Below are 10495 nucleotides of genomic sequence, written 5' to 3'. Positions count from 1 at the left end.
CATTTTCACCAAATTTTGAAGCGTCGGCAAAAACAAATGTCTCTAGACGGCTTTCTAGTAAAAAAGAATTAGATATGTATTATAAATAATAAACTAATTATTTCGATTTTTTTTTCTTTTTTTCTGCAAATCGAATTCGCATTCCAGGTTGGTTCATTCCGCATAGAAGAAAAGATGAAGATAATTCACGATCCTTATTGTGACATGTTGACCCCTACCTCCCCAGCGGTACGTGGCGGTAACGTAACGCTCGCGTTCTTACGGTAATAGGCGAGTTCCCGCCCCGCCACTCCCCTCCGCGGTGACGTCACCGAGGGATATCGCGGTCGCTAGGCAACGCGAGTCAACAGCGGCGACGTTACGATAGTAACAGCGGTTACCTCCGCTAGCGTTACATAGCAACACAGCGCCAGGCAAAAAGGGTGCCTATTACGTGGCCGTTTTCCCGTACTGTCCGATCGAGGCTACATACGGAGCAGCGAAGGCTATTCACAGTCAGTTCTAGTGTGGCTACCGCAGCGTTGTACTGAGTCAGTCAGCGAGTCCTGGACCTATCGTCGAGTTAGCCAGCAACCAGTCAGTTGTATTGTGGCATTGGGAGTGTACTATTTGTGATACTGCAGATAGCAGTAATCGTCAGATTGTAATTTGGGTAATTGTAAGAGCGAATGTGAAATAAACTTCGCTACATCGAATACATCGAGAATTTATTTGTCGCGATATAAGCCCGATACGCGACAATATAAACACGAACGTGGGGCGTACTGCTTAGGCATATAGACACGAACGTGGGCCGTACTGCATAGGCATATAAACACAAACGTGGGCCGTACTGCATAGGCATATAAACACGAACGTGGGCCGTACTGCATAGGCATATAAACACGAACGTGGGCCGTACTGCATAGGCATATAAACACGAACGTGGGCCGTACTGCATAGGCATATAAACACGAATGTGGGGCGTACTGCATAGGCATATAAACACGAACGATTTCTCCTTCTTCTTCTATTTCCCTCTTCCCCCTTCTCCTTCTGCTTTTTGGATTAGGCTCTCTGAGCTTTTCCCATCAGAATTAATCTCGAACTGAGTAAAAGTAAGTAAAGTAAAGCTGGGTGTGATGTTGTCAGCCTTACGCGCCGGCCGCCCTTTACCCCCAAGAATATTCCTGGTACTCATTTCTGTAAGAGGCTGAGTAGACCCCAAGTCCATAGTGCGGCTGGAAGGATTAGGTCAATTAAAAAAAATCAAATGACCTCATCGGGATTCGATCCGCGACATTCCGGCTTGTAGCATAGTGCCTCAACCAAGTACCTTATAGATAGTAGGACTACTTGGACGGGGGATCAGCCATGTCACAAGGCCGTTTTCTACACAGGACGACACAAACTCAGACTAAATGCGGACAGACATTCATGCCTTGAGTTGGATTAGAACTCACGATCCCAGCGTTTCAGTGGGTAAAGATATTTTATGCCTTATCCCGAGCGGCCTCTTTTGTCACCACGAATGATTTAGTATGCTAGAAAATTAAATTTAAGCGTTTCTGAAAGCTTGTTAAATTCATACATATGTTGAACATTTTTCGGTATCTCCTCACTCGATGACATGGAACCGGTCTACCTAGTGGACCAAACAGAGTGGGTTCCACACTTTTACCTGATAACGGAAGCAGACCAATGTTCCGTAACGGTGGATGTTTCAATCAATAAAAACGTCCAATATATGCGCCAGTTTATAACAATTTAACGTGCGCACATACTGAACTTCGAAATGAAGAGAGTTGCGTATGTTCAGAACTTTTCACAATTAAATAAGCTGCTATTTCTATGGAAGGTGTAAGTTGGGACAGCAGCTGTGCTGACGGGGAAGTTCTAGGCATCTTAACGGCCTCCGTGTGAGGCAGAACGCGTGAAGCTTCGTCTGGTGTGCGGAAGTCATGTCATTCGTTAGAGGCAAGAAGGAATGTACGTACAAAGTCTGAACTGAATCAAATGACCTCAGGTTTCCTCGCTTCCATCTTCAGATCTCTAATGGAATGGGAGGATGAACAGTTTCAAGTGGCCGGCGTCAGATGTCCGAATTAGAGTCAATTCGAACAACATGACGGAAACACAAACTTGAGAGTATTATCTCCTTGGGTGTGACACTAAGAAGTCCGGTTTAAGTTTCTCAGGAATATACTACCTCCATCTTCAGGGTCGAAGATAAATCACACAAACAACAAGCAAGAATGAAGCAGCAAGCCTGCTAGTTGCTAGGTGGCATTATTCTTAAACCCTGAAGATGAAGGCAGTACATTCATTCGAAACGTAAACTTCTGTCAGACTACATGGTGTTAGAAGAGTAGTGTCTTTTGGAATATAACGCCGTATAATCCATTGAAAGTCAACAGACGTTTCGGAGGAACATACGGCCTTCATCTTCAGGGTCGAATAATCCGAGAAAAATAACAGTGTGGAAACATGCATGGTGTTATATCCCAGACAATACTCTTCAGTGTATGTGGTAGACATTCAACTTATTTTTGTATTGTAGGTTGTGGCACCTCTAGTCTTTTGGTAAGCGGATCATGACGTTTCGAATGAATATAGTGCAGTAATCTTCAGTGTTAAAATGTCTGTATTAAGGCCATAGTTACGTTGTGTGTAAGGCCGCGCCATAGCTCAAGCGGTTAGTCGCTGGCTTCCCACTGCGGCTGCTCGGATTCGATCCCGTGTCTGGTCAAGTGGGATTTGTGGTGGACAAATTGGCGCTGGGGCGGGTTTTCTCCGAGTACTTCGGTTTCCCCTGCCAATCTTAATTCCACCAATTGCTCCACAATCACCCTCACCTATCATCTGGGGCTGGTACAATAGGCCAGAAGTGGCCACAGTACAAGGGACTTAGTCCCACCCCACTAGCAATAAAAAAGTCCTCATATCATGCGAGTGATCTGCGAATTTTGGAGCCTTATTGTGACTATACGAACACTCACAGAAGGGCCATATTTCGGCATGATGTTAGAAGAGAGTGTTTTATTTTAATGGATGCCCAAAAATTACAGAAGTCCATTTTTATGTGGTGGTGGAATATTCCCTGTTTTACTGTATCCATCCCTGATACCTTGGGGAAATTAAGATCAAAGGGGTGGAAGATATCGGATCCCAACTGTTCTTTGAGATAAGCTAGCTATATTTCTGGATGAACTGATCCAATCCTCCAATATACCTGTATCAGAATAAGCGTTCCCAGGGCGTAGCATAGGCACCAATCCTACGCCTCTACATACTTACAGTTGTGACAGAATAGGATCTTCTATAAATAGCTCTGTAGTCTTCTATTTACGAAGTGCTTGGTTGGAATCTCGTGCAGGGACACTGAGTATCTTATCCGAAGTTACTTTTTATTTTAGGCACAACAGATCACTGTGGTCGCGGTGCAAGGGCCAAGAAGGTCCACCCCTTATACAGTCATACTTTTTATTTCCCTGAATCCAATCAGGAAAATGTCGAGGTAGTGTCTCACCTGGACTAGGACTGTTTCCTTCTATATCCCTTCCATTTCATTAATCATCCCACCTTCAGATGCTATGAAGTCACGATACTGAAAGCCTCATTAAACACTCACAGAATATTGTCATGTAGTATGTGTGACTATAGAAGATGTTTGGATTGATGAATGGATTTTTTGCCTACTTACAGTTCTTAAATACAAATACCTACAGCACTACAGCTATTTCCACGCTTTACAAATCATTAGAACACACAGTCTCGTGTTCTCAGCCTGTTACATGACGTTTCCTTGTAACGGCTCCGAACTATAGCTACTCCTCTGTCTCCGGGCTCAAGTTCTGTCTTCAGAGACTCTCGCACAGAACTAACTAAACTCTAACCTTGTCCCTTGCTTATAACATCTCAGTACGGACCACGTAGAAAATATCGTTCCTCTGTTGCATGCGTATCCGTTGTAGTAAGAACATGTTTACAGGACCGTTGCCCAGAAACGGCCCTGATATATCCGCCAATCTCACAGTCGTTTCATAACAACGGTTATATAAGCTACAATATTATCCTAATACGATTTCATGTAACACATTCTGTTCTCTGTGAAGCTAGAAATAAACAAATGTATATAATTTAATTCTTAGATCACTAAACGGTATTGAACCCATTAATTACATTTTATAAAATTGTTACAGGTCTTGACGGAGCATACATCACATTCTGCACACAAGCAGCCATGAACTGTGCTGAGGACAGCCTATTCCAGAATATAACTTCAAATATCAACTGTACTTGCAGACAGGAGTACAATGTTACTTACGGAGAGGAAGGTATGTCGCACTCATAACTCCATACAACTTTGTTGGAACCAGCAGCTAACACGCTAGCTCATCCTTTCACCAGCTGCTAACGCTGATTGTCACTCAGATACATCGTAAACATTGCAGTGAAACTCTTAAGATCTTACTCCCTGGCTCTTAATGTCCTGCCGACACCGCAACCTTCTTTACAACAGAAGTCCATTCATGTCTGTTAGTTGCCTCTTGGCACCACCTCTTCGCGTTCAGCTCTCTAAAATCATCTTGTGCATCTCCCAGCTGTCTCAGTCTCTGTACTGTCCTACTCGTCGTCAAAATTCTGGCTTATCAGAAAATAGTTCAGTCACTTTTGTTTTATCCGATTTAATCACATGTTTCAGCAACTGGAAACTTTTGATTTAATATCCGGTACCAGGTCAGGAGTTCCATGTACTTCCGTCAGTTCTAGATTACTACCGGTCCTCGAAACGCCTCGCTTCTTCTTTCCTCTCTCTTCTGCATTTCCTTTCATTCCTCTATTTTCGTTTTCTTTGTTTACTTTTCTTGAGTCTTCATCTCCTCCTTCACTTCCTCTGCTTTCTTTATTTTGACAAACTAAAAGTAAGCTTATGTAATCACCTTGCTGTCTGTGTACCCCTCCCCCATCACCATCAACCTTCGAATACCTGAACGAATCCTATGAAACTTGGTATGTATATCATGGCACCTGAGCCCATCTCAACGGCGTACTTCATAAATCCCTCTCATCGGTCTGTGTGTTTGTATTGTAACGTGTTTCGTTACTGAAGACGCCGTAGAGATGGTTAATTGGTTTATTGAACAATCTACAAATATCGGCTACAATTAATTATTATACAGTTGCGGGGTTTCACACTTTATAACCCTAAACGCAAATCAGTTCACTCTGCCTTCAGTAGTTACACATTTTAATACCGCGGGAGCTATACAAGTCTCCCTGAATTACACACTCCAAGTATAACTGTACTACAGCACTCACTAAGTCTCGAAAGCACACAACAAGTCTTCCGCTCGCTGACTTCTTAGTTATCGCACACTCGCAGGCTGCTACCTTGAGAACTGAGAACTCGTTGATAACGCACTGACCCTCGCTTGCTGCTCAGCCGGCTTTTATTCCGTTCGCTGTTGCTAGTTGTGACGTGGCGTATAGCCTAGCAACGCTGTTACCCCTTGGTGACGTCACCGCTGTTGACTCGCGTTGCATAGCTTCAAGGTTGCAGGGACTCTGCTAACTTCGGCTCAGCTCGTGACGTCACCGCGGGGAGAGTGGCGGGGTGATGACTCGCCTATTACGCGAACTCTACGTGCCGCTAGGGAGGTAGGGGTCAACATGTCACAGTATGTATATCGCTGCTAAGGATCAGTAAACACGTTTCCGCAGCAAAAAAAAAAAAGAAACAACAGAAGAATTGTTGAACGCATCGGTTTTTGTATGGTCCATGTCGTGTCAAAGGAAAATCGTTCGATCTGTATATCCCTCTATCGTTGCTACGCAACGGCATAGTAAACATGTTCCGGCAGCAACGAAGAACTGTTGGAGGCGTCGTTTTCTATGCGATCTGTGTCATATTAAAGAAAAATTGGCGATTTGTTCTTCCCAGAACTTGTTGTTTTCCTATTTTTCTCCGTATTCTTAAATATTCCGGCTAGTACAGATATGGAGTGAGGTTTCTGAAAGGGTTAAAATGCTCATTTAATATCAGCAGTTCGTATCAACATCTAAACACCGCTAGCTCAATCCAGCCATGATACTGATCCCGTTACAGAGTCACATTGTTGCCCACTGCCAAAGAGCACCTCTCAGGTGGCACGTTTCAACACATAAAGTTACCTGGAGCTGGGAGTGAAGTGGGATGGAGGAACTTCTTGGAAAATAACATGAAATTCTCTAATTTGGGGATTAATGCCGGAAATAAACAGTTTTACATCTAAGTTATATTTCTTGTGTTATGCTAGATTGTTGAGTTTTCCAAAAACAAAATTTTTGTGGCCTTTCGTAAAATTTCTTTACCAAGTTTGCGTTACATCTTGAAGACAAGCGTGGTTTTGTTTTGGAAACACATAATATCGAGTTCGAAGCAGGTATGTCTCAGAGTTTCCTGAAAATGCAATACCGTGCATTCCTACGTTTTGCGTAACGCCCCTTGCCGAACCTAACTGCATAGACTTACATGGCTGTAATCCTGCTCGGAGAGGGGGGTGGGTGGGTGGTGGAATTTATAATAATCTCCCATCTTCATATTTCAGCAGTAGAGAGCAGACTTGAGGGTCTCGAGTTCCATCAGTGTCTGTGGCTGACATTTTTCATTGAAGCAGAGATATAGAAATATTTACCTGCGCGTCGCCTAGAACAGTGAGTCTCAACCAGTGAGACACTTCCCATTCGTGGGCCTTGATGTTTGACTAAGTGAGCTGTTAAAAATAATAATTCAGTCCCGCAGAATTCAGTATTGTTTATAGAATTATGTTAATAAAATATTGTGACATATGTGCCGTTTATAGGCAACGGCCATGTAGATACTGCCTAGAAAACCGGAACAATAGCAGAAATGAATGTGATCATTACTACGCAACGAGTCCGTAAACACGGCCCAGCATGTAGCAGTAGTAAGTCCGTTACTATAACAATACGCGCCGAGGCTGGTTGGTAGGCAATTGTGTCGTACTACGTCTCCAAAAGAATAGAAAATGTTTTCTACACGGTCCGTGCCGCGGCTATTATAACGAGAGTGTGAACTGTAGAGAGATAGATCGAACAATTCGACAGCCTCCCCGTGTGGAGGCGGGGTCGAATACCTCCACCGTCACCCTGCCAGTCGTAGGAGGCGACGAAAATGGAAGTCTCAAATCTGAGACAGCAAAATATTGTCGCGAGTCCCAAGAGACTCAGACACGAGAAAGACTACACTGGCAAAGGCCAGCAGCATATATAAAAGGCAGACCCGTCCTCTCGTCAGAGAGGGCGCCCCACAAAAACAAGACCGTAAATGTCAAACAGTTATAAATACACGTATCTGGTCATGGGGCTCGACACCAAGACTTACTGACTGACTGACCGTCAGTTGCAATGCGACTTGTACTTGGATTTGTAGAGAGAGATCGAGTTAGTTGAAATATAGCAGCCCCCGGAGTAACAGTGAAGTTCGCCCGTGTGGAGGAGGGGTCGAATACCTCCACCGTGACCCTGCGAGTCGAAGGAGGCGACGAAAAGGGAAGTCTCAAATCTGAGACAGCAAAATAGTATGGTCGCGAGTCTCAAGGGACTCGGACCCGAGAAAGACTGCGCTGCCACAAAACGCAAGACCAAAACTGTCGAATAGTAATAAATATCTGGTCATGAACTACAGCTGGGGCTCGACACCAAGACTTATTGACTGACTGACCGTCAGTTGATTTTGGTCGTGAGTTCCGATTATGGTATATGTACCACCGCTGAGGGCAAAGTCTGCTGTACTGAGCCTGGACTGACAAAGGCCATGTATATATTGTTTATACATTTTTAAAATGTTTAACAAGTAAATTGCAAATATCTTTTGCATTATGAAAAATGACTTACTACTGCAGACAGTGGCTCTGACAAAAGACAGACCCGTCCTGTCGCCAGAGAGGTTGCCCCATAAAAAGAAGACCGTAAATATCTGGTCATGAGCCTCTGATGGCGCTTGACACCGAGACATATTGACTGACCGTCAGTCACAATGTGACTTTAACTTGGACTATGACTAGAGACAGACGGACTAGAGCGAGAGCATTAAGGGAATTGAAGAAGAGTCAAAAGTCAGCCTGTGTAGACTCAGTGTGAGATTAGGAGATTTCGTCACAGCGAGACTGTTTTCGTAAGTCCGTTGCCAGGATACGACTAGTGAAGACTGAGAACCCTGGTGTAAATGTGTGTGCAACGGTGAAGTGTCTTATGTAAATCAGCGATAGCGCTGTATTGCCTGTAACGAAGAGAGACTGTCCAGGAATTAAGTTTCTTTTCTGAGAGGTAAGGCAAAAACTTATAATTACGGTTGGAACATTTACCTTAAGAAGTATAGGACTGCTAATAACATTTTCACCTAAGCGAAGGATCTAATTTTAAATTAAATTATTAATTTAAATTAAATTATCACAGAATACATATCACCATCACAAAGGTAATTCGATAAGTGATGTTTGGGGGGAAAATCTCTTTTGATTTTGAGAAAGTTGCAATTTCAAAATTGATCTCTTCCAAAAAAAAAAAATGTTGCGTTTTCTAACGTTAAACCGTGATGTGCATATAGCACAGTCATCAAAACGTTTACAGCACTTCATGAAAATTATTTCCATCGATGTGTTTAGACACAGTAGAGAAGTTGGGATGAGCTCATAAAATCAGATGGCCCGCAGCATTGCCTTCAAAATGGCCACGCAAATATTATGAGTTAATGAATTCATGAATGTTACAGAATAATTCGGTTTATTTCTCTGTCAGAACACGCTAATGCATTTCAGGATATGAAGCTACTTACATTTTGCCAATTTAAATGTTGGGAGTTCATGTTTATGTTACGATTAATTATATATTTTGTTCTCGGAGTTCCAGCTGCAGTTCCTACAATTCCAATTCACATATTCTATAGAATTAATTTGTAAATAAACTCCCTTAGAACTTCAAACGCAGGGGAAAATTTTCTGCCAAATATTTCTTTACTGTCAATTTCAAAGATAAAACAACCCCGTCCACTGTGACTAAGTTTGACCTCTTGAAAACTCAGCACCCTTACATGTTTCGATCCTTACGGATCATCTTCAGAGGGAACGTCGATACTTATTTGGAAACTACTATCACAAATATGTGTTCTGAGTGCCAAATTACATACACACAATGCCTGGAATACACAATATACACAATTTCAGTTAAATGCCAACGAATATCACAAGTCTTCAAATGTAGCAGTCATTGTAAAAGCAATAACATTTTATAAACTTGCCACTTATAGGGTTAGAAATGTTGTGAATACACCTTCATAACACTGTGAGAAGAGAAAATGTTTGTGTAGCTGAAAAGTTGTTATAAATTTCCCCTTAGGAAAAGTAACTGAAAACTTAAGAGAAGATTGGAAACGATGATAATCAACTTACGAAGGACAGAACATAAGAGGAGTGTCTGAAAGTCCGATGTGCTCTTAAAGGAAAACTCTACAAAACGTCCTGAAGTTCTTGTGGCGAAAAAGCAAAAGCAATATCTTCCACTCATGATAGAAAGCGTGGGTTCATATCCAAGTGTCTTTGCTGTTGTCCCGTAGGTGCTGTTTCCCTTTACGTCTGCATTGCGTAGCTCGGATTATGCTGGTATGTTGAATGCACACTTCCATGTGAAAGCCATCGGCTTCAGAAATGCACCAAACATTTCACCGATTCAAAATGATGAGACCGTTGATTCCTCGGACGAAGGCAGCCGTGTGCCTCTAAAGCTTGTCCATCTTAGCAGAATCACGTTACATTCATCATCATCATCATCAGTAGGGAAACAGCCCTTTTTGAAGCCATAATCTTCCTTAGAACATTCTGTCAGATTGCATCTAGGTTTCACTTTTGCAGTAACTTAGTGAAGGATGAGAATGGTGATCTGCTTGCAGATTCCCACAACATTTTGAATAGGTGGAGGAACTACTTCGCTCAGTTACTGAATGTACATAGGGTCAGTGCTGTTAGGCAGACAGAACTGCATACAGCTGAGCCGTTAGTACCTGAGCCTAACCCTTTTGAGGTTGAAAGTGCTATTGCAAAATTGAAACGGTATAAATCACCAGGTAATGATCAAATTCCAGCAGAACTTATTCAAGCAGGAGGCGAAATGTTACGTTCTAAGTTCCACAAGCTAATTACTTCTATTTGGCATAAGGAAAAATTGCCTGATCAGTGGAAGGAGTCTATTATTGTACCAGTTCAGATCAGATCTTTTGCATTCGTCAGATATTGGAGAAAAAATGGGAGTACGATAAGACAGTACATCAGCTATTCGTAGATTTCAATAAAGCCTATGATTCGGTTAGGAGGGAAGTATTGTACAATATTCTGATACATGGGGATACCCATGGAACTAGTTAGGTTGATTAAAATGTGTTTAAACGAAACTTATAGTAAAGTCCGTGTAGGTAAACATTTGTCTGATAAATTTCCTATCCAGAATGGTCTAAAACAAG

General features: G+C 42.5%; 1 protein-coding gene across 6 annotated transcripts in view; it reads left to right on the top strand.

Moving 5' to 3' along the window:
* Positions 1–10495, top strand: part of LOC111866213 (neuropeptide Y receptor type 1) — a 439022-nt gene that overhangs the window by 348914 nt on the left and 79613 nt on the right. For all 6 annotated transcript variants that reach the window (XM_023854955.2, XM_023854956.2, XM_023854954.2 and 3 more), the window contains one exon: positions 4182–4316. In XM_023854955.2, the coding sequence (XP_023710723.1) occupies positions 4223–4316 (94 nt within the window). In that variant the 5' untranslated portion in view covers positions 4182–4222. The remainder of the gene's footprint in view (positions 1–4181; positions 4317–10495) is intronic.

The sequence above is a fragment of the Cryptotermes secundus genome, unplaced genomic scaffold (assembly GCF_002891405.2).
Source record: "Cryptotermes secundus unplaced genomic scaffold, Csec_1.0 scaffold682, whole genome shotgun sequence".
NCBI classification, from domain to species: domain Eukaryota; kingdom Metazoa; phylum Arthropoda; class Insecta; order Blattodea; family Kalotermitidae; genus Cryptotermes; species Cryptotermes secundus.
Note: the sequence above shows the minus strand (reverse complement) of the source record. Positions and strands in the feature narration are given on the sequence as shown.